Source organism: Eucalyptus grandis, chromosome 6 (assembly GCF_016545825.1).
Source record: "Eucalyptus grandis isolate ANBG69807.140 chromosome 6, ASM1654582v1, whole genome shotgun sequence".
NCBI classification, from domain to species: domain Eukaryota; kingdom Viridiplantae; phylum Streptophyta; class Magnoliopsida; order Myrtales; family Myrtaceae; genus Eucalyptus; species Eucalyptus grandis.
Window position 1 is genome coordinate 36,708,372 of NC_052617.1, and position 23,654 is coordinate 36,732,025.

Here is a 23,654-nt window from a genome sequence, read left to right on the forward strand (position 1 = left end):
AAAAACTCGAGCTCCACTCTCCAGATAAATTGTAAGTACGGCAATGAAACTGAAGGTTTTTTCTTGGTCAGTAATGAAGCACCTTTCAGAATGCTAAGTTGCATCTCTCTGTGATTTCACTGTTCTCTTTCTAGAAAATGAAACAAATGGTTCTCACACTGTTCCCACCCTCCTCTTCCATATTCTCATTTGTAATTACCAAAAACGTGGAAGAACTCTTTGAAGTTCGAATAAAATTCCCTTTCCACAAAGTAGGAACCCCATTCCACATCTTTATGATCCATGCATCCACTTCATGAATCTTGGTTTTCAGTATCCTTTTCAATTGTTGTCTGTGCTTAAACATAGACTGAATACACCCTGATATGCTGCAATCACATATATCAATAGGATCATACCCTCAAACTATTATTCACCAGACACATTCAAGTTGAGAATCTTACTCGAGAAAATTTTTTGGACAAAGATGATCCAAAGTTCAATCCTTAGCATGCAAAACTGCAAGCTGGATGAAAATCACATCTTCATCTTTCAATGCCTCGTGTAAGTTCATATTCTTTCTCGGGAGGAATCATGAGGCATCTTCAGATAAACGCTTCCCATTTGTTCCACTCTCTAAAAGTTATTTCCCAGGAAACTATCAGTTAAGCAACCAACTGCAAAGTCAGGAATATCCGATGACAAAACAAGCAACACTAAGCTAGAAATGTTCAGCAATAAGTTGATTTCAGCCACCCTCTAACTCTCGGATCACTTTTTTTTTTTTTTTTCATCTAGTGTAAAAACAGCTCAAGGTACAGCCATATCAACACCTTGACAGAGAGGACTATCTCAAGACAAGCACATCCACAATTAAATTTAGACTATTTTCAACTGCTTAACATATATCTCCTCATCATGGAAGAGGGCTGTTCTTTTGCAGATACACAAAGCCCTCCTGTACTCATATCTTCGAATACATAGTATCATTCCCATCCGCATATCAACACCTCGACAGAGAGGACCATCTCGAGACAAACACATCCATACTTAAATTTAGACTATGCTCAACTGCTTAACATATATCTCCTCATCATGGAAAAAGGCTGTTCTTTCGTGGATACACAAAGCACTCCTGTATTCATATCTTCAAATACACAGTAGAATTCCCATCCCCATCGAAACATTCACTGAACATTCGATAGGGAGGCATTAAGGTGTCTTTCTGCATCAAACACATGTACATACTCAATCGAATACCATAAACTCCCTAAACAATAACGGCACATTCCCATGACAAGTCGAGGGGAAATGGAAGATTTATTCCAGTAAATGAATGGACAACTGAAACCAATGTCGTTACATATCACAATGAGACTTAGCAGTGCACTCTGCCTATCATCGCTAACCTCAAAGTTTATCCAAAAAGAAAAGAAAAAAAATGAAACTTGATCAGCAAAGACAGTACTACAGATTCGAAATTCTGCTGTATGGAATGAAGCTTTACCCAAAAGCAATAATCACTTGCGCAATTTAACTCAGGCCCAGATAAAACACGACCCCGCAAAACCAGAACTCACAACTACTTGCGCGAGTCCACCGATTGAGAAGGCGGGATGAAGTTGAGCGAAGACAGCGCGGTGGTGTCGGGGCTTCTGAGCTGATCGAGCTGCTTCTTGCCGCGGCGGAGCAAGTACTCGATGTAGAGGAAGTTCTTGCGGTCTACCTGCCGGGCGCCGCGGCGGAACTCGGCGGAGACGATCGATTCGACGCGGCGGCGGTCGTCGGGGGACTTGGAGCGGGCCGCCCGGAGGAAGCCGCGGTAGAGGGCGAGCACCTGCTTCTGCATCCCGGAGAGCCGCCTCGGTGCGTTCGCGCCGCCCATTTTCCTCTCATTTACGGCGGTCGGCTCGCCGGAGTTTCAGGCCCAGAGAGAGGGGAAGAACTCCGTTGGAGATTGGAGGAGAGAGAGACGTGGAGAAGGATCCGGCAATCTTATTTGAGAGCCGAAGGTCGGACGGTCTGGCAACGAACGCGAAAGTGAACTTCGCTTTTTTTTCTCTTTCTTGGTTTTGCTCTTTTTCATCGCATTAAATAAATTGATTTCTCTCAATTCTTTACATGACCATCCAAAAATTAATCCCCCTCTATTTCGAGAAGAAAGAAATTCAAATGGAGGAGGATTTCAATTGGACAAAAAAAAAGGAAACTAAATTAGGACAACAGACTTTGTGATTAAGACATTTCATATTCACTATTAAGATGCATTATGAAGATGCATGTCAATGTAAATGTGGGAAAGAGGCGGAAGTGAATTCTGATGTCATGCGAGATTTTGGGGAGATTGCTAACTACTGTTTTAATAATTGGAGCTCTTAGGCGAAAGGATTCGGGCCAACGTTGATGGTAATAATTGTGGGAGGGGAATCGTGTGCACGGTTATTCTGTAGGCGAAGAAAATCAACCGACCGATCGAGACGGGGAAAGTAACCACCTTTCCCCATCCTAATAATGTCGTCGCGACAGCTGCAGGCTCCTGCTACACAGTAGTGTCCACGCACTGCTCGCTGCTTCCACTTGCCGAGAATCGGACCCCCCCCAAAAGCTTAAAACTCGCGAACGCGTCGTCCGCCTCGAATCCGACCCAAGTTCTCCTCGTCGATCGAGGAGAACTCCGCAGGACCTCGCGCTTCGTTCGAGCGCCACGCCCGCCTTTACTGCTTTTTGCCTAGATCTTCGCCGGCCCCCTTGCCGCCGACGCAGGAATGCCGCACGGCCACAGCCGTCTGGGGGGCGCCGGCGGCCGCTCCACCCCCTCCTCGCCGCTCTCCTCGCCGCGGTCCCGCCACGGCCGGAGCAGGAGCTTCGGCGGCGGGCGGTGGCCGAAGAAGAGCCTCGTGGAGAGACTGGTGCTGGCGATCGTGTCGGCGGTCTTCAGGCGGAGAGGCGTGCTCTTGTTCGCGCCGGTGCTGTACATTACGGGGATGGTGTTGTATATGGGGTCCTTCGGGTTCGACGTCGGGCTGAGGAGGAATGCGGACGGCCCTGCGCCGCCTGGATCGGTGTACAGGAGTCCTCAGGTCTTCGAGAAGCTGTGGCCTTTGATGGAGACCGCGAGCAATTCCAGCTTTAATGCGGTAACGGTTTTGGGCTTTCATTCTAAAGCCGTTGGCTTTAATTAGATTGTCGGATGCTTTCCTCAAACGCGTCGTCCATATTGGTGGTAACTGCCAAACTGATGGTAGTTTGTCCATCTGCCCTGCTTTGCTTGTTGATTTTGACCCTCTCTCTTTTGAGCTACTTTGCTGACTTAAATCCTGTAATGGAGAAGCGACACTGACATTAGCAGAGCTATGCGGGTGCTGTGGCTGCTGCTGTTGTTTGGTGACTCTTGTTATTTGTTACAGTTTTATAATTCGGGTATGTGAAGATCCTTGCTGAAAATTTGCCCTGCATCGCCCTCTTTGGAGAGACCTTTTGGTTGCTTGTTTCCGTAAACTATGGCATTCTGGTGGCAGGCTAGGTTATTTTGAACTTGCTAACCTCTTACGGGTCAGCTTAGTATTGATTTAGTGTTAGATCTCGCAATAGAGTAATTTTCTTTTCTACATTAATGCTTGAATGTAATAGGATGTCGCGCAGAGAAAGTTCGAATGTTACAAAAAGGATGCTGCATTCTTCTATGGGATGAAGTGAATAGTATTTGGTAAAGACATCTGCAAGTTTGGTGTTGAATTATTAAAGTTACTATTCACTGTGATTGTAGCTGATATCTTGTTATTTCAAAGCACGATCTCTCTGATCTCTACGGAAGTGCAAATTATTTAGCTGATCTGCTGTTGCTCATCCATGCAGTTGACAATGGCATGGAGTCCAACATTACATCAAAGTTGGAAGCCTTGTGGTAGCATGACTATTTCTCAAATAGGTTGGACTTTCTGTTCACGAAGTTTAAATAGGATATTTTCCCAATAAGTTGATTATGTGATATGTTTCTGTCTTGAGGTCTGTTCTTACTGTGTGTCATAAGCCAGTAGTTCCCATGCGAACCACCTTGTTCGTCATTCATATATACAGCATAGGACTTAGCCATAAAGAAATAATGTGATGGCACAAGTATGCCTGCAGATTCACTCATATGTTGGTGTTCAAATCCGTGCTTGTCTATGTGTCCCAAAATGCCTTTCCAGTTGGAGAGAAATGTGCTGTATCATGCTTGCAAATATCACTGGAAACAACTAATTGCTATCAGTGATTTTCTGCTACTAGGGTCCAAACAATTGCCAGAATCGAATGGTTTCCTTATAATTGAAGCAAACGGCGGGTTGAACCAACAACGCTTGTCGGTGTGTTCTCTCTCAACTTAGTGATGTTCTGCATCTTTAATGCAGCTTGTATGTTGTATTGTCCCATGTCTTAGTTCTAACACTAATGCAACATATAGAATTGGCAATACTTTCTTAATGAGGGATCACACACTCTTGTCACCTTTCAGGAAAACGAAAGCTGTCTGTGCTTTCTTTTACATTTATGGCTATCGGATAGGAGAGGTTAATTGTATGTGTGCATGCATGGAAAAAAATTAAGCTTGTATTGGTTATTTGTCTGATCATGCAAGATTCTGTGTATGTAGTCTTAGAAAAAAGAGAGAAAATTTAAGCTTTCTGCAACCTTGCAAGGTTTCAAAGTGTAGAAGAATGAATGCAATTCACTGTCATTGTCTTAAAATGGTAGTTATTAGTTTTAGATAGCAGGCCCTGCTTGACTCATGGCTCCTCTTCCTTTATCTGCTAATCTTATCTGGAAAAACAGTTTATTTAAGTGGATTAAATCCTCCAGATTTGCATGCAAAGGTGGCAATTGGGAAGTTTGAATCAATTGGCCACTTTGCAATGACTAAATCTGTTAAGAATGGAGATACTTATAGGCTCTGACGAAGACTAATAATGGCTAGCCTAGTTTTCTAGTCCAGTAGTTGGTATGAGTTGAGCATTAAAAGAACTGTATGTCCGAGTATAGTTTTTTGTCTATGAGTAACTCATAGGGAACTTTCTCCTGTTAGGCTTTGCTCTTCAGAATTGTGTGCGGCCACATTGAGTTGTTAATACGAGTCCCTGGCCCGTATTCAATCTGATTACTAATGCTGAAATTCAAATAAATACACCTAAATAAATGTTAATTGCATGAGACATTGTAACAGTTAAACTCTTGTTGTATGTCTTCTATCTCTGTATTATAGCCGATATAGTTGTAACAGATGAACATTTCTCTGTCCTCATGGCAGATATGTGATGTGGTGGCAGTAGCTGGACTGCTGAATGCAACTCTGGTTATACCTATTTTTCATCTCAATAGTGTTTGGCAAGATTCCAGGTTATGATTGGTTATTACTCTTCAGTATATAAGCATGCATTAGGTATTTCAATGCAGTTCTTCTTATTCAAATACAAGCAGAAGATTGCTGTTTTGAGACCTAATGTTTAGGGATTTTCAAGTTCTGGCTATCTGAATGTATGGTCTTGGACCATTAATAATGATTCTTCTTTAGAGTTTGGTCACTTAAGCGATATACTTTCTAAATGAACTTACAAGCCTTCTGGCAAGGGAAACAACTGAACTGAGAATCTCTGATTTTTGAGATCATGATAGGTTCTAGTTTCACACAGCTTTTAGGCAGTGGCCCTCACCTTCTGTAGCACAGTGAGATTACAGAATCACGAACATTGTCAATTTCGGCAAGCCTTACTGATCAGTGAGATTCTGTAGACAACATGAAATCTTGTACCCAAATGCTGGGTGTATTCAAAGATGTTAACTAGGTCTCAATTATGCTAGTTCCTAACTTGTCCTATGGGACTCGTCAGAAACCAGTAAAAGAATGGTGGCATGGGCCATTCTTAATCTAAAATAAGTGTGCCTCAAACTTGATTGGTAGGGCACATTTAGGTTGATAAATTAGGGTGTACTAAAAACCTATCTTGTAGCATGACTTTTACAAGAAGCTCTCTGCAAATTACGGTACTTCAGACCTTTTTCTTATGCGAAGCACGCTCCTCTTATCATTAGGAGGTGAGACTTTTCATTATATCTATATAATTCTATGTCTCAGGACGTCACTTCTAGGTTGATCTAAGCGCATGTTATCATTAGTGTTTATGTGCTCCAGATATGGAAACCTCACATCTTGTTCCTTTTGTTTGTTTCAGCAACTTCTCAGACATATTTGATGAAGATTTTTTCATTGATTCTCTCAAGAATAATGTAAAGATAGTGAGAGAGCTCCCAGAAGATATGCTTCAGCGATTTGATTATAACATTAGCAGCATAGTAAATTTGAGAGTAAAAGCTTGGTCCAGCCCTAACCATTATCTGGAAAAGGTCCTTCCGAGGATGAAGGAACTTGGGTATTTACTCTTTTTCTTCCTGCAATGCTATCTTATTTCTTTGAAATCTTTTCTTAGCATAACTAACTCCATGATAGCGGTCGCATATGTAATAGTCACTTGAATTATTGTTATCTGAAGAACTGTAGCAGGATCCAATCTGCCTTCCTAAAAGTTCCTGATTAGGTGAAGCATCCATAGAGTTTTATGCTAGTGGTGGGCTGTATGGCCTGTATTGTCAGCTCTTAGGGATGATAAAATATTACCAAATTCCGATGTATGATATCCATCATGCATCCAGGCCAAATACCCTGTTTTCACTCTAAGAGTTAGTCCTTGCGGATCTTTCTTGCTATATCATAGTTACATTTTGTGGGAAGGATTTAACCGAAATCATGATACGACTTTCATCTTTGGGTGAATCGCATACACATCTCCCGCTGCTCAGAACAGGTGATTTACCTTGTACCCGTGCTGAGACATGAACCAGTTTGTTTAGTGATGCTTACAAATGTATGATCAGCTAAAATTTCTGGAAGTGAGAGAAAGATATCTGGCAACCAATTAACATGGAGCAAACTGTATATTACTCGGACAGAAGTGGGCAATTTAATATGCAAAGGTAGCCCTGCAAATTCTTCGTATGCTATTTTCTAGCTTCGACCATTAATTCCTTCGCATGATAAATCACATAATCTTATGATTCATGACCGTATGAGTTAGGCTCCTAAAGCTTTGTCTGTTGCTATGTTCAATTTCGTCCACAACTATGTATGGGTTCTAATTTTTATTTAAAGAGACTTATAAATGATTCAGGATAGGCAATTTGTGTGCAAGTCCAACTATCTACCTTGAACATGAATATTTTGGAGGTTAATCTGAACATTGTTCGCCAGTGTGCATTGTCTGCATAGTCATGTACATGAGATCTTGGTGGGGCAGTTTAGAAAGCAAGGCAGATTCAAACAAGAGTTTAGTTCTTTTCTTTATATTGTTGGGCCTGTTTAACCAGAACAAGTGAAAATGGGAAGTGACAGATTTATGGGCAGCTATGGTGAAAATCAAGCTGCCATCGCTAATGAATGTGTTTTGGTGCTATTCTTGGGGGCCTAATGACTACATTTAGGGTTTTTAATTGACATCTAGACGGCCCTTCTTTCATATACCTCAGCAGACTTCCCTTTCGGAATTCCTGCTGGAGTGTCTTCATTTAGTATGTCTCGCAGAGCATGCTGAGCCAGGAACCTGTAAATCATTGTAGGACTTTCAATCTATTAAGAAAGTAAAAAATGTGGGTAAGACATCATGATCAGAAACAAAATTGCTGCACTCAAATTTGCATGCACCAATACTACAGACTTCGTACTACCTTAGAGATATGTGTGCAGAGTAGAAAATAAATCGTTAAATAACTTAAAGAATTAATAAATTGATTTCAGTATCTAAAGTACTTAAAACTCTTTCATTAATCTAAATTGAAGATTATTTAATATAGAAAATTCAATGAAGATCACGTATATGCTTTAACATATAATAAATTGCTTTAAAATGGCGAAATCATGATATTCTATCACAAGTAAGCACGTGTGATTATTAGGTTTGTTAAGAAGTGTATAGTGTGTCTATTCTCAAATTGCACATGGTTTTGCATTTATTTAAAAGCCCCAATAAAATCTGCTCCCCAAAACAGCACACATTGTTACAATGCTCAAAGTATTGGAAGACTTCACAGGCGTGCTGCCTATATGCAATGACAAGGATAATGTAGTTCGATATCCAATAGGATAAGGTAACACATCAATCAAATAAAGAGGCTATGAAATTGAACAAAAACAAACACTTACCCCACCCAAGGAAAGAAGTCTCCAAGAAAAATTGTGGGACTTGTAATGTCAAAGGTTTGTTTTCGTTGTTTATGCAGATAAACCTGCAAAAGGATCATGAAGGGAATATATTAGACTCCAGTTTGTATAAAACAGGTTGCAAGAGGGAAGGAAAAATACATGTGTCAGTTTCTGATTGCAATTCAAACATATGAAAGTGAAGAGAAAAGGACTGACATGGATTCCCTTCCTTCTTTCGTGATACAAAAGGGGCAGTTGGATTGCTTGGTTACTCTATGCTCGATTATTGTATTTTTTCTTCTTTTTTTTGAGTCATGACAATTTAATTTTAAATTTCCAATTTCTGCTCTGTGTCAATTGGAATTCCACAAATTTCTTCTTACTGGAGTAGAAGGGAATTTCTGGCACGAAGAACCAAGGGTTGAATGGCCGAAGGAATTCCAATGGGTTACCTTCGACTCATTGTTTTGATGCAGCAAACTATCCAATAAATCGTCAAAAAAAGATGAATAATTTGACCATTTGACTCTTCCTTATGTCCTCTTTTAGTTCTTTCAGTTTTTTTTTCTCAAACAAAGAATTAGAGGCCCTCTCAGATAACCCTTAAAGAAAATAGATTATAATTACATCGAAATATACAATACAATCTTTGAAGTGCATCTCATTGATACTTGAAAATCCTCTTTTACATACATACATTAATACATACATTAATACATACATACATACATACATACATACATAGTGAGAGAGAGAGAGAGAGAGAGAGAGAGAGTATAGATTTCTTCACTAACTTGAAAATGTAAAATTATTTTGTCATAGAATCATGTATATGTGTATACAAATAAATTGACATGGCCCCACTTAATTTGCATGATTCTTATTCAATAATTAAAAGAAACATCATACACTATTCACATATGGAAAAAAAAAAAAAAAACACTGAAAGAATATTTTCAATTGGTAATTTTAGCTTTGATGACTATTCGATTTACATATATCTACTTAATATGAAGGACTGGATTGGTTCTAACTATTGTACAGGGAAATGGGAGAGAATGGAGTTTTGTATGAGATGGCTCAACCACACAGCTCCATTCTACCCAACTTTCTTATTATTTATAGATTTTGGTGGGTGAAGATATTAGATGCCTTATATTCACCGGATGATCATGACAAATGGACATTTACAATAGTTTCACATTAAGAGGCACATTATCTGTCTTGAGGCATTAAGTATCAGCTTTGAGCAATTGTCAACTGTACCATAATCAGTTGTTTATAAACTTTTTAAATATCTTTCTCCAAACCACAATCTTGGGATAGCGGTGCAGATAACTTATGTGGTTCTTCTTTATATTACAGAGCTGTGCGCATTGCCCCCTTTTCCAACAGATTGGCAAATGCAGTTCCTTCACCAGTACAAGGTCTCAGATGCTTAGCCAATTTTGAAGCGCTGAGGTTTGCAGAACCTATAAGAGTTCTTGCGGAGAGGATGGTTCAAAGAATGATTAGGAGAAGCTCAGAAGGTGGGGGCAGATATGTGTCGGTGCATCTTCGATTTGAGAAGGTGCTTCTTCTTCCTTTCCTTATCACTGTGCTGCACAAGATTAAAAACACATAATCTTAGATGACCCAAATCTAAAACTTCGTTCTTGCACAAGGATATGGTTGCCTTTTCATGCTGCGAATATGATGGTGGAGAGGAGGAGAAACGTGAAATGGATGTTGCTCGAGAAAAAGGATGGAGAGGAAAATTTAGGAGAAAAGGAAGAGTGATAAAACCCGGTGCAAACCGGATGGATGGAAAATGCCCTCTTACTCCACTGGAGGTACAATCTACATCAACCTTTATAAGTTCATTCATATGTACCTATGGGTAGTTTATGTAATACATAGCTCCTTTTGATGGTTAGTTTGCCCCATCATCAGAAGTTTTCACTCCAAGTTGCCTAGACCTCAATGGCTAAATCAAAAGTGTGGCAGAGTAGCCAAAGTTTCACGAATTCATGTGGCAGGCGATTTGTCACTTGAATGCATAGAGTTGACTTTTTTTTTGGCCATAACATTTTTACTTCAACCATCTAAAATTCATATTTAGGATTTGGAGCTGTAATCTCCTGGCAATGATGAGGACATTTCATGTTCTAGCTGTGATTAAAATCAATTGCTTTACATTTGGCATAGTATTTTGCCTGATCTTAGTGCTTTGAGCATTTGGCTATTGTATAATAAAGGTTCTTTTAATTCATGTGTGTGGATTGTTAAAATGTTGTTCCATATTGCTGATGATGGGTCCTATATACTCTTTATATTCATATGGTCTCCCTCTATCTATTAGCTTAAGCTTTTTGGTTGGATTTTCTAACATGGTATCTAAACCAGGGGGTCCCGAACTTCCAACTTTTCTAAAAGTTTAAGTTGATAAATGAAAGCGTTGTTTAATATTTAAATATTCTCGCACGGATAATACATAAGAGAGACCCCAGGTGGAAAACAAAATAGTATAAGAAAGGGAATAAAACTGGTGAAATATAGAGGAAAATAGTCTTTTGGGCTTGAGTATCTATGTGCTGAAAGCTGGATGTTTGTCTTTCTCAGAGTAATTAAATCACTGTTGTCCCTAGAGAAGTGCCTGCATATTATTCTATTCCCTTCAGAATTCCTTTCTCATTCTTCAAGAGTTCATCATTGAATGACCCATAGTATGTGCATTGCCAGTCAAATAATTATGCAGTCCATTGGTGTTATGGTAGGATGGGTGGGACCTTCAGATGTGCATTCTTGCTTTAGTATTATGACATTAGATGATAGAGTGCTTTTCTACTTACTTTCCCTACCTCTTCTGGAGTAAGAGGCAAGTTCTACTTTATGTATTCATGTCTTTATGGATAGGCATTGAAGACTTGATGGACAAATTAAAAGAATCCATGTCTATATAATCAACTCGTCCCTTTCCGTAAGGGTTGTCATAGTTACCCAATGATCCTGTAACAACAATGCCTACCTAAGATCTGAGTTGTCGCTTGAACGTGCCTCCTTCATGATACCTGTCGTAAATTGCTTTTTTGGTGCTCTATTAGCAAGCGAATGTGCCTCTTTCGTGACACCTCTTTTAAATTGCTTTTGGTGCTCTATTATCCAATGACACTTCAAGAAATGAGTTTATTACTTCCGAGAAAATGCTTCTTTTTTTTTTTATTGGATTTCTTTTTTTTCCCCTTTTTCAAGGTATGGTTGTCTAAAACATTTTTCATAAATGAAATTTTTCTCTACTCCCATGCAGGTGGGCATGATGCTTAGGGGCATGGGTTTTGATAACACCACTTCAGTATATGTAGCAGCAGGAAAAATTTATAAAGAAGAAAAGTTTATGGCCCCTCTTAAGTTGATGTTTCCACACCTACAAACAAAGGATACCCTTGCCACTCCCGAAGAACTTGCTCCATTCAAGGTATCATCCGGGCCCCTGTCTGTGCTCTTTATTATATATTAATTTAAAGCAAATTAAAGTATGAAGAAATTAATCTCATGAGACATCTCTAATGTAGGGCTTCTCATCTAGATTGGCAGCTCTTGATTATTCAGTTTGCCTTCATAGTGAGGTATTTGTGACGACCCAAGGTGGAAACTTTCCTCACTTCTTGATTGGCCATAGACGGTACTTATTTGGAGGTCATGCCAAGACAATTAGGCCTGACAAAAGGAAATTGGCATTGTTGTTTGATAACCCCAAAATCAGGTTCCATTGGATCCAACTTCCTTTCTCTTTCTAATTGTTCCCTATCCTTTTGGTTAATGCTCCTTGATTGTGTTATCCATAAACAAAAGGGTTCTTATGTGAAATTATCTCATGTTTTCACTACTGAAGCAGTGGTCTAGTTGGAAGGTGGGGATTGTGGGTCAGAGGTTCATTTGGATCCAATCTGGTTTGAACCATGTATCCTTAATCAATTTGGGGAATTATTTCCCATTCTTGTGTTCAGACTTTGAATGTAGAATGGTGAAGTTCACTCATGTTTGGCTGTGCTGTGCTTTAAGAATGACTTAGATGCTTTATACTGGTAAGCAATGGAGATATCTGCTTAGATTCATTACTGCTGAGCCAATATGAGAATTGCAACTTAGCAGTTAATTAGCCATGCAGGTAAGGAGAAGTATAAATTCTCCTTATTTTTCTCCATATAAAACCGATATTTGTCAGTTTTTTTCTGGTAGAAACAGTGGTGCTAAAATCATTTAGGGATGTGTGTGAACTTTTTCGATTATCAAGGATCCTATGGCCAAAATTTTATTGCACTTTAGGTGGAATAACTGCCAGCTCCATTTTCTTGGTAAACACCAACTGAAGGGACATTAACAGATCAATCTATTTTTCCAATTTATGGCCAAACGGGACCTTAGGTGAAAAGCACATCCTAAAAGGGGCTTATCGCATGGTTTACACTGTTCAGCATCAGTTAAGGACGGCATCAATAGCTACACTTTTTCCATTTCTCTGCAGATTTTAATTGTTTTAGTATGTATATCAACTGATGGGATAATATGCAAGCTTTTCTAGTGTCATGCTCACCAAGCACATCTTGCAGGTGGGAAAATTTCAAGCGCCAGATGCAAGATATGCTTCACCGAAGTGATGTTAAGGGAAGTGAACTCAAAAAGCCTGGGGGCTCCCTATACACTTTTCCCATGCCAGATTGCATGTGTAAGCAAAACAAGATGAGACATAGACAGTGATACAAGAATAACAATCATCTGAAATATTGTAAGGATATGTGTCCTATAGGTTACAAGTTTATTACTCGTTGTATCCTATAAAGTATCACATGATTTTGTAAATGTCAATTCTTTTATCACAAGGGAAAGGCTAATTTTGATTCTCTTCAACTCTTTTTGGCCACTGTAACTGCTATTCCAAGTACAAATTTTTTTGTATGGGTCCTAAAACTATGGGTCCTGAATTTGGTTGGAAGATGGGAAATAAAAGATACTCATCGTACAAAAATCAAGTGGCTTGGCTTCTCCCTTGTGAAGATTGAGGTGAGTCCGTGTTCTTTTCTTTTCTCTCTAACAAATGCCTGGAGGTTACATGCTGTTTGCTTAGATCAGCTCTCTGTTTGAGAGCATGGTCATCATCAAAGTTTCAATGCAATGACCAAGCACTTCATGTAACTGGAGGACCCACTTGTAGATTGTTGTTGTATAAGTTCACTGGAATTTCATTGTGATTTTGCATTCTACTTTGTCTTTTACTCTTTGATAATGCTTTCACTCTATTATTGTGAGTCGTGACAGGTTTGAAATAGCGAACCCAGGTGCATAGTCTGCTGTCGTCCCGTAGACATTAGTGTGCAAGAACACGCAGATACGATTAGCAATGCGCTCTCTTTCCGGGAGATGAGCAGGGCCTGTCAGTATCAGACATGTTATCAAATGTGAACTCACCAGTTCAATTGGATCTGAGAAAAGTTGAAATGTCTACGGATAGTGTAAACTGATTTTGAGAAAGACTTTTCTCTGGTCATTTTTTCGTAGTTTTTAGCGTATAGGAAGATGGAAAGCGTGTAGAAAGATGAAGATATTGCCTCTCCATCTGTGGGGGGATTATTTTACTTGATAGAGTAGACCTTTCATCTACTCCTGATAGAAATAATGATGTTGGGTTTTTCTTGCTGATGTATTTGGCTAGAAGTGGATGGGGATATAACTGATTAGGGTTCAACGCATGACATGGATCTCAAAAATTGTAGAATGGGCAGTCGGCCAAGAAGTGACGTCTTTGCCTTGTGCCTGCCCTGCCTGGGAAACCTTCAGCTTACACGTAACAAAGTAGCCGCAGCAAGTTAGGTGCGCCTGCCTTAATCCAATTCAACTCTCTCTCTCTCTCTCTCTCTCTCTCTCTCTCTCTCTCTCTGACATATGCATAAATGCATGCGTAAATAATTCTCTTTTTTTGTATCATATTCCTTTTTTCCGTGGACCTCTCTGCCATTTTATTCGGACTATCCAAAAAAAAAGGTGGTAAATTGGGAAAATGTTGATTTAATAAAACGAAGGATGCAGTTGGAAAGAAAACAATCTTATACCTTTTCTTTTTAGCCCTGTTGTTCATTGTCCTAACTTATCACCAATTTGGAGTCTCAAACTTGCGTTTTTTGGCCAAATTTTGAGTTTACCTCATCTAAACCTCGATAGGTCTTGAGTACATCTAGAACCCCTTCTACATCCAAGCCGGGTTATTAACTAGCTTTCCAAACTCATCCCGATAGAGTACAGATGAAGTCGACGGCTGCTCGAGCCTGTTTGGCTTAAATAATTTGGACGCATAGAAATGAGCTTTCTTTAGGAGAATACCGATGTAGTACCACTAATTGAGTTTCGAGGAACCTATCTGCTGAATTTCGAGCCCGTATGATGTTATTACCGTACTGATGCCTGGTTTTCTAAAGTTCTAAGGGGACAGGAGACATCAATTTCCTTTGAGGATATTTTCCTACTTAACATGGGCTGATTCACCAAGCACAAAAGAAGTAATCACGACATCTGCCGAAACTTTGTACTGCCCTGTTGTTAGTTCTCAACACTCTAGCCATCCCCAACGCCCAAAGCTCGTCTCATATGGGTGCCTCTGACTCTCCAAAAGTAGTAACGAGGAAGAAAGGAAGGTGGTAAAAACTTCCTTTTTGTCTCTTTCCTTCCAAAATCTCTCTCTCTCTCTCTCTCTCTCTCTCTCTCTCTCTCGCGTTCTTGAGTGAGAACAGATGACGTGACCCATTTGCTTCCCTTGTTTCTTATTTGGAACACATCCATTTAAGTTTAGACCCAAATGAAGTCTCCGGGAAAGGCGACCGACTGTGTCCAATGCAAATCCCACGGGTTCATCTCCCCCTTTCCTTTCCTCACGACTTTGAAAAGGTCATTTCATTTTCGTCCCTGTTTTGATTGATGCCCCCTGTAATATGTGTATGTTGTGACGAGAGCGCTAAACCAGCTGGAGGAATAAATAAACATGAAGAACCACGCGAGTCAACCGAGCCAACAGGATATTCCACGTGGCAGAACAATTGATTTTGACCGCAATCTTTTTCACTTCTCTTCCTTCTTTTTTTGTCTCTTAAATCAACCCTCGATTTTCTTTTCTAAACCCGTTGAATCACAACAGTTGATATTGTAGACCCTAGATAGACCCCACATATGGAATCGTAATATCAATGGTTATCATGCACTAAATCTACAAAACAAGATCTTGAGCACTATAATTAGAAACAAGGTCTCAAACGAACTAAAAAAACCATGCCTTGATTGCACCACTTAGCACTGTTGAGATTTTTTTATGTTTTATTGTAAGAATAGATTTTCTTATAATTGCATTATGATCACTCTATGCATCAAAACACACATCAAAGAATAAAACTTAATATCATACTTTTTTTTGGTATAGTATAGGCAAATGTTTGATGTTAATTATATATATAAAATAGAGTAAGACTATATGTACAAATTGTTTAGAGAGCAATGACATATGAGATTTTGTGTGATCCATCATCAAAGGTTGTTCATCTAATAATGTTATGGAGCCTTAACACCTCACTACTCAACCCATGGAATTTCGTTTATTAGTCTTTGCAAGTGCCCTGTTCATCTAGCATTGCTCATGCATTCAGCTCCACGTGTGTTAACTAAAGAACGATATTATGAATACACTAAGACATTAAAATTGATCCTCAAAATTATCATACTAAATGACATGATAGAGTACCGAAAGTGCAATACAAAATTTTGACGAAATGCATGATAATGGTGGTGGCGGCGGCGGTGGGTGTTGCCAATCCCAATTAAAAGACCAGCACTAGAACACATAATTTTCTCAAGGAGATCGAAATGCGAATTTCACTCTCTATAAATGCGTGGTCAGCAAAATCCATGAAAACCTGAAGCATGGGCCACGGCTTCATCCCTAGCTCTTCCTCCAATTCGAACTTCCGGACTCAATTATTAATATCGAGAGAGAAGGGGGTGGGGGGGCGCGTGGCCATGTACGTGACGTGAAAAGTAGAGCTACCTACCTTATCAAAAGCCCCATCTCTCTTGTGACCACTTGTCTTTCTCATCAAATCGGTCAAATCTCCCTCTCTCTCTCCTTCCCTCCTTCCTCAAAAGGGCAACCGGGATCGAGTCTATTGGCGCTCTCCCTCTCTCCTACCCACCCACCACTTATTTTTCAACTCCCCCAACCCCGAATCAAATCCCATTCCCTCTCTCCCTCCCTCCCTTTTTTTTCCCCCATCTTTTGTTGCGTTTTCAAGCACCCACGCCCCCCAATCTCCAACGCCATCAATCAAGCTCAAGCACCATCACCTCAAGAAGAAAGAAGGAAAGAAAGAGAGAAGGACCGGAGACCCGACAGAGGGTCGCGCGCGCACGAGACATGGGACGATCCCCTTGCTGCGAGAAGGCGCACACCAACAAGGGCGCGTGGACCAAGGAAGAGGACCAGCGCCTCATCGACTACATCCGCCTCCACGGCGAAGGTTGCTGGCGCTCCCTCCCCAAATCTGCCGGTAACCCCTCTTAAGATTACCCTTCTTCGTTCTTTCTTTCTTTCGTTTTCAAGAACGGGAATGGAGGTCTTTTGTTGTTGACCGGGTTCTTCTTGGGAATCTCGATCGCTGCAGGGCTTCTCAGGTGCGGCAAGAGCTGCAGGCTCAGGTGGATAAACTACCTCCGCCCCGACCTCAAGCGCGGCAACTTCACCGAGGAAGAAGACGAGCTCATCATCAAGCTCCACAGCTTGCTCGGCAACAAGTGCGTCTCCCCTACCATCGACTTCAAAAAATCTTCTCTTTTTTTTTGGCCCCTTGACGAGCTCTTGTCTCCCGGGGGATCGCTCTGTTTCTTTGCTCGGAGCCGTCCTTTGTATATTTAATCGCTCCAAGTTCGAGTTTTGAAATTTACCATCGATTTCGTTCGTTTCCAGGTGGTCTCTGATCGCGGGGAGATTGCCCGGAAGAACCGACAACGAGATCAAGAACTACTGGAACACCCACATCAAGCGCAAGCTCGTCAGCCGCGGAATCGACCCCCAGACCCACCGGCCCCTCAACTCCGCCGCCCCCGGCGTTCCTCCGGCGGCCACCTCCCCTCCCTCCTTGCCCGTCACGGAAATCAGCCTCATTAGCTCCAGCCTGCACCGCAGGCCCCACAGCAACGACTACTACGGCCGCGAGAAGCTCGAGCCCAAGGCAGAGCCTCTCCGGGAAGACAACCACTGCACGACGAGCAGCGGCACTACCACCGACGAGGAGCTGAAGGCGCCGCGAAACCGACAGCAAGCCCAGGGCGGAAGCGAACTCAACTTGGAGCTCTCGATCGGCTTGGCCCCGTCCTGTCGTGAGCTCAATCGCAACGCCTCGTCGGTGACTGCGAATACGGCAGAGTCTAAGCTTCAGGAGGTCCCCTACCCGCTCCTCACCGTGCCAACGCCCGCGGCGGCGGCGGCGGCGGCTGCGGCAGCAGCGGTGTGCTTATGTTGCCAGTTGGGGTCTCGGAGCGGCGGGATGTGTGGGAATTGCCAGAGCAACGGCGGCTCCTTTGGATACTACGCACAGTTAGGTTCATAGTCTTTCGGGAAAGGAGAAAAGAACAAGGGAAGATAAAAAAAAAAAAAAACTCTAGTTTGTAATGTTTCTGATTAAAAGTATAGATGCTCACTCGCTTCTGTCACCTGCCCGAACTGAATCAAGCACACCCATTTTGGTTCATTTTGTCATCATGACATTGTTGAAGTAATAGCAACAGATATGGCGCACCTGCTACTGATTCAATTCTCTCTCTGCTCCTTTTTCTCAACCTTTTGTTCTTCCGACTTGTTCTAAATTCTTGCCGACCATCTTTTTGTTTTTTTTTTTTTATTTCACTTGTTGGAAACGACTGCGAGGGACAAGAAAGATGAAGAAATCAAAAGGATGTTTCATCTGGTGCATCAGGAGATAAAAAGTTATGATCACTATTCATTTTTTAGCTTTTTGGTACTATGAATGAAACGAGTCCTGGCAGATAACAGGCGATGACCCTACATTACATCTTGATCTCTACATACAATAAAGTTTCTGGAGAAAAAAAAAAAAAAAAGTTAAGAATGAAAGTCAAACAAACACACCAAACACCAACGTCTGGTCCATGTGGGTTATCATATTCTGCATGCTGATTGAAAGAGCTTAGATATAGGGGATGATGTGATGTGCAAAAGGGATTCATCAGATTAGTCCGGGTGGGGCAAACGCATAGGAGCAGCGGAACAGCTCAACGTTAGGGATATGTCAGAACCTTTTGTTTAGTGACTGATGCGTTGGCAGAACCTTTTTTTCTTTTCTTTTTTTTTAACATTTTTGGAGAATTTCTTCTTGTAACTTGAGATTTTATATTATTGATTGACTCGCCCACAATGGATTGTCTTAGTGGAGAAAAGTTTTTACACATCATGCGCACGCCTAATTTTAGCCTTTCGAGACCAACGAGATATGACCAAAAGGTCTCCAATTGGTGCACATGGAATTGCAGGCTGAGCACCCTGGTTTGTCCAAATGCCCACCGCCAACACAAACATTTTTTCAAACTATAGCTCGCTTTAACTTGAACTAAGTTTTCGTTGATGAAGGATTTCGATGCATTTTTTTATATTAAATTTCAGTTCCATTTTGGGCGTTTAAAACCCACGATTAATCCGACCTGAGAGCAAAAAGTCCAAACTTCCGTATAAGCTTACGAGAATCTTTCAAACGGCAATTGATAGACTATGATCTTTGCCAAACTTACATAAGTTCATTATTTTAACTTGTAAACTATCGAAAAACTCGAGAGGAAAAAAAAAGTGGTACGATGCACTCTAAACAATGCAAAGCTCAGTTGGCCTATGAGATGATGAATTTAGCCACCAAACCTTATGTTATTGGTGCATACTTAAAGACGTGACTCTCGAGTTGTGTACGAACGACGTATTAGTAATAGAAATTGTCCTCAATGATTTCGTTCAAACGTGACGCATGCGCAATAGTTAGGAAATGGATCGAACAACAGCGTCATGATTCGACACAAAATGCTTACCAAATTCTCATGCGATTGCAAGCCACAATCTTACCAATAGCAGAAAAGTTTGACTTACTAGTCCTTTGTAGCACCAGATCAGGGCCCTCATAAGAAAATTGAAGTTGGTAGATGTAACCCAACAAACTTCATTAGTTGCTCAAGACAAGATGCATGTTCCCAGGACACGAAAAAGCAGAGAAGAATAGTGAAATTTTGGTGAAATTGTTGTGCAATTCAAACGCACGGATCCATACTTGTCTGTAAGATCAACTCAAGAAAAAGGAGCACTTGAAGGCTGATTTATCATTATAATATGACCTTGTTTCGAAAGCCAAAAGACTGTTGAAAACAGAGTGTCCGATGAATCTAGTTCTGCTCTGCCATTTACGGAGCTTAACGCAAAATAAGAATAAAAAGCAAAAAAAAAAAAAAACATAAAGTTTCCAAAATGTGTCAATTCAATCGGCTCACCGGCTTTCACGTGGAATAAAAACCTGCCTTTTGTCCTCACCGAGCACTACAGAGAAATTAATAACAAAAGACTGATGAGGTTGACAGCATAAATCAAGGGTTCTTCAAACCCATGGTTTAGTTCACATCTTCTAGAAACATTAGTTATGCAAAAAGCAGGAGAAATTACTATTCTAGTATCTAAGGTTAGACCAACCAAGCTGCAACCACTAATCAGATGGAGATGAGTGACATATTAAATGATGAACCACGTGTATGGAGGAATCTCAATGAATGGGGTCCAAGGGGGAAATCGATGGATCTATCCCCACCTACGCTTACCAACTCCTTTCTAAAGAGGAGAAAAATAATGGAAGTACAGCTGATTGTGTGAGATTGAAGCTGCTACGTTTGAGTGTGTGTAGGGGCATTTGCGGGGGGGAATCACACGCAAGGGAAAATTGAAATTATTGTGAATAAGAATTGATTTCCCATGCCGGATGGGAATGTAAGCATCTGTCTGATTGGAGGGGAAGAGAGAGAAGGAGGGGAGAGGACATGTGACATGTCTGGAGGGTAGGTAGCCGAATCTGCTGCCCATATAAATACGTGAAAAAGAAAGACGCAAGGAAGTGTAGGAGAAAACAAACAGTTGGTTAGTTAAAGTTAGGTGGGGGACGCCGCGGTGGGGGTAGGGTGGATGGCACTGTTGAGTCATGAGGGCGAGAGAGCAGAGGAAAATGCATAATTTACATCACGCGCGACATATTGACGTGATATCTCTATTAACTGATTGACCATTCATTTGAATAGCGAATTATGAGAAAAGTTTAACTCTGAAAAAGACATCCTCCAATGATTTCAATAACACCTTATTGGTAATGTCGCGCTATTGAACATATTCTTTCTAGAAGAGAGGAGTGTGCTCATGTGCTTTGAGGAGGCAATGGGAATGAGATTCCTGAATTAATGGGCATGGGATTTTTCTTCTTCTTTTTTCCTTTTTCTTTATTATTGTTCTTTTTTTTCCTATATATAATCTATGTTATCCAACCGAAAATGAACCCTTTTTGAAGAAAGTCCAACTGTGGGGTTGCAACAATGAAGCATCAAGCTCATTGCTGTTGCTAGCTAAGCTTGCCTCCCCCTTTCAACCGAATCCAACCCCTTTTCTTGCTATTTAAAATCAAACAAACATGTGCGTACGTTCTCAGTTTGCAGTTTGCATTAATGATGCGTTCCTTAAAAAGTGGGAAAAGATACTTAAATGTGAAGACTAGGAATTTGCTTCATGTCCATGCACTTCCATTGCATTACACAGTCACATGCTGCTCCACATGCTTTTCTTCATCTTCCTGCTGATTTGTCTTCAGATTATAAAGCCTAAGCATTATGCAGTTTTCTGGGCATACTCTTGATCGAGTGATACCGTTGAATCTAACGCTCAAGCCAACATGACGGTACATAATCATTATACATATCAAGTGTTTCACTTCACTTGGCATTTCAATATCGCCCTTTTGTCGCGTGGTATAAAAATTCTCCATCTTCTCCTGCATTGCGTATGATTGGCAACTACCGAATCATTTCACCTCCTAAAAATGGTATGGCCGGCCACGTGTTCCCTAGTCCCTTTTGGGAGGGGAACACCCTATCATTTCCTTGTACCACGCCCGGGTAACCCCGGGGAAGGCATCGCGAGGATCAAGGTGGGATCCGAACCCTTCCTTTCGGTTGGGTTGTGGCCGGAGAGCCCCGTGGGGATGCTATCCCATACTAGCTCCCCTCATTTGCCTTAAATGGCTTGTGAGGAGAAGTCCTCCCGAGATATCCAATTCAGGAGGGAACCTTTTAAGGACATGTTCTGGTCCAGATGTCCCAACCATTATCACTAGGCCTTTTGCGACACGGTTTGACGTCATCCTGCAGCAGCGTTGATAAATATCACATGGTCTGCTGATTTTAGTTGCAAACCAATTGCCTGTAGAGGGGCTTGCGTCAAGTTGTCGACCCCCTATACCTTTCTCTTTTCGGTACATAATAGTAGTGTGCATTTACGTTTTGCATATGAAAATGAATATATGGTGAGTATCTTTTTCTTTCTATCCCCTTTCTTCTACTTATCTTCGTCATGTAATTAAAGACCGACTAATATCGAAAGCATACTACAGATGATTTGAGTATCCATTTTCGCCCTCAACTGACTTCTGCTGCCACACAATTTGTTATACTGTAAGTTATTGATCTATGTAAAAAGGCTGTGCATCAATTAGCTGTGGTAGATTACATACCTAGAACCGCATCGATCACTATAAGGACATGAAAAACCAAATGTGCGGAACCATGTAAAGCACACCGTGATCACGTGGAAGAATTGACAATCAATCTATGCCCTCAAACTGAATGAAACCTATGTCAAGATGCTCATCCCTCACTCAACTTGAGATCTATGAAGAACTTGCCTATTTAGATACCTAAACATACATGAATAACTACAAAGTATCAACACTTTCGTGTTGTATCCAACACTCAGACACACAATTAACAAGCATGCGGTCAACTCTCCCGACATGCTCTGATACATGAGTCTAGAATTCCAACACATGGACACGTCAATTTTAAAAAATTTCGATAAATAAGGAGTCAAAAATGTAAAAGTGCAAAAAAATTAAAAGAAATAATAAATAATAAATGGGGAAAGATTAAAAACCTAGTCTTCTCTTCTCTTATGACTCTCACTTTTTGTAACTCACAATTTTCAATGTAAATTCATTCTAAACTATTCTTTTTATAATATTATATGTGAATTTGAATCAAATCAAATTGAAATAATCATAAAAATGATTATTTATCTCATTTAATAGACAACGTATTGGAATTTTCTATTTTTTGAGAAATAACGTGTTAACATGTCGTGTCGCGTCACGTCGCATCGCGTGTTAGTATTGTGCTACATAAATGAGCATTAGTCAATGAATGGATAGACTAATAGACTAGACACTCACCTTGATGAAGTATATGTCATCATATGCACAATTCAATATGGAGATTTTTTCATATTGACATTAACATGTTTGATGCGTGTGTTTGGTTGGACTTTTGGGAAAAACCATTGGGAAAATGCAAAGGACTTTTTAAGTTAAATGAGCTTTTCAAAATGCAAATTATGTTTGTTAAATTGTAATCTAAAAGTCCATTATGAAGTATCTTTGAGCAAAATAGTTTTTGAGATATTATATTTACAAAGGACTTTTGTGATAAAAAAAATTATCAAAAGAAAAATAAAAAAAAAAAATTGACTGGCAAGGGCAGGCAACAGCCAGCAATCGAAATTTGTTGCCAATGGCCAACATCTAACTCAAGTAGCCTCGAAGACAGCCAGGGAGGGCCACCCAGGGTCAAGCGTCCCCTAAAGACTACCAGCGAAGACCACCCAGGGTCAAGCGACCCCCTGCGACCCGCAGCGCCGCCCCAGATCTAAGTCACGGTGAGGTCAGTGACCTAGACCTTGCCATGACCTGCAGTGGTCGCGCCACGACGATAGTCGCTTGGGCCACCACAACTATGCCAACCTCTATCTAGCCATCGACAGTCGCTTACAACCGCACAATACATCGGCCAACCTCAATAGAGAAGAAGATGAATAGTCCAATGACAAGGGCAAAACTGGAAAAATAGAGAGTGAGTGAGGATAGTTTGGAAAGAAAATAAAAATATGAAGAGTACCTCTTGTATGTCAAGAAAGCTGAAAGTCCAAGGCGGTGCCTTGAGAATGTCAACTTTAGCCTAATGGGGATTTCAAATTTGTTTCCAAACACTCAATATTTAGCCCTCAATATTTAGCCTAAAGGGCTTCGAGTGTCCAAAGTGCCTAGCACTCCCAAACGAACCCCATTCGACTGAGATGGACAAT

General features: G+C 40.8%; 3 protein-coding genes across 6 annotated transcripts; 2 read left to right on the plus strand and 1 right to left on the minus strand.

Moving 5' to 3' along the window:
- Window positions 1–1,100: 1,100 nt before the first annotated feature.
- On the minus strand, window positions 1,101–2,079 carry LOC104449499 (succinate dehydrogenase assembly factor 1, mitochondrial). Its single transcript, XM_010063676.3, has one exon. The coding sequence runs from the start codon at window positions 1,862–1,864 to the stop codon at window positions 1,562–1,564; it is 303 nt and encodes a 100-aa protein (XP_010061978.1). The 5' UTR covers window positions 1,865–2,079; the 3' UTR covers window positions 1,101–1,561.
- A 474-nt stretch (window positions 2,080–2,553) lies between these two features.
- Window positions 2,554–13,730, plus strand: LOC104449500 (O-fucosyltransferase 9). Of its 4 annotated transcripts, XR_005552120.1 has the most exons (11): window positions 2,560–3,116; window positions 3,835–3,907; window positions 4,249–4,325; window positions 5,264–5,352; window positions 6,186–6,383; window positions 9,572–9,776; window positions 9,871–10,038; window positions 11,493–11,660; window positions 11,758–11,948; window positions 12,796–13,246; window positions 13,502–13,730. XR_005552120.1 is itself a non-coding variant. In XM_010063677.3 (10 exons), the coding sequence occupies exons 1-10, from the start codon at window positions 2,745–2,747 to the stop codon at window positions 12,941–12,943; spliced, it is 1,689 nt and encodes a 562-aa protein (XP_010061979.1). In that variant the 5' UTR covers window positions 2,560–2,744; the 3' UTR covers window positions 12,944–13,730. The 4 variants fall into 4 exon arrangements, 3 of the variants coding, with proteins under 3 accessions (XP_039171313.1, XP_010061979.1, XP_039171314.1); XM_010063677.3 differs by having other exon boundaries at window positions 12,796–13,730; XM_039315380.1 differs by lacking the exon at window positions 2,560–3,116 and adding an exon at window positions 3,156–3,685 and having other exon boundaries at window positions 12,796–13,730.
- Window positions 13,731–16,334: 2,604 nt separating this feature from the next.
- On the plus strand, window positions 16,335–18,030 carry LOC104449501 (transcription factor MYB8). Its single transcript, XM_010063679.3, has 3 exons — window positions 16,335–16,767; window positions 16,882–17,011; window positions 17,184–18,030. Exons 1-3 carry the CDS (start codon window positions 16,635–16,637, stop codon window positions 17,824–17,826), a joined length of 906 nt encoding a protein of 301 aa, XP_010061981.2. The 5' UTR covers window positions 16,335–16,634; the 3' UTR covers window positions 17,827–18,030.
- Window positions 18,031–23,654: the final 5,624 nt, after the last annotated feature.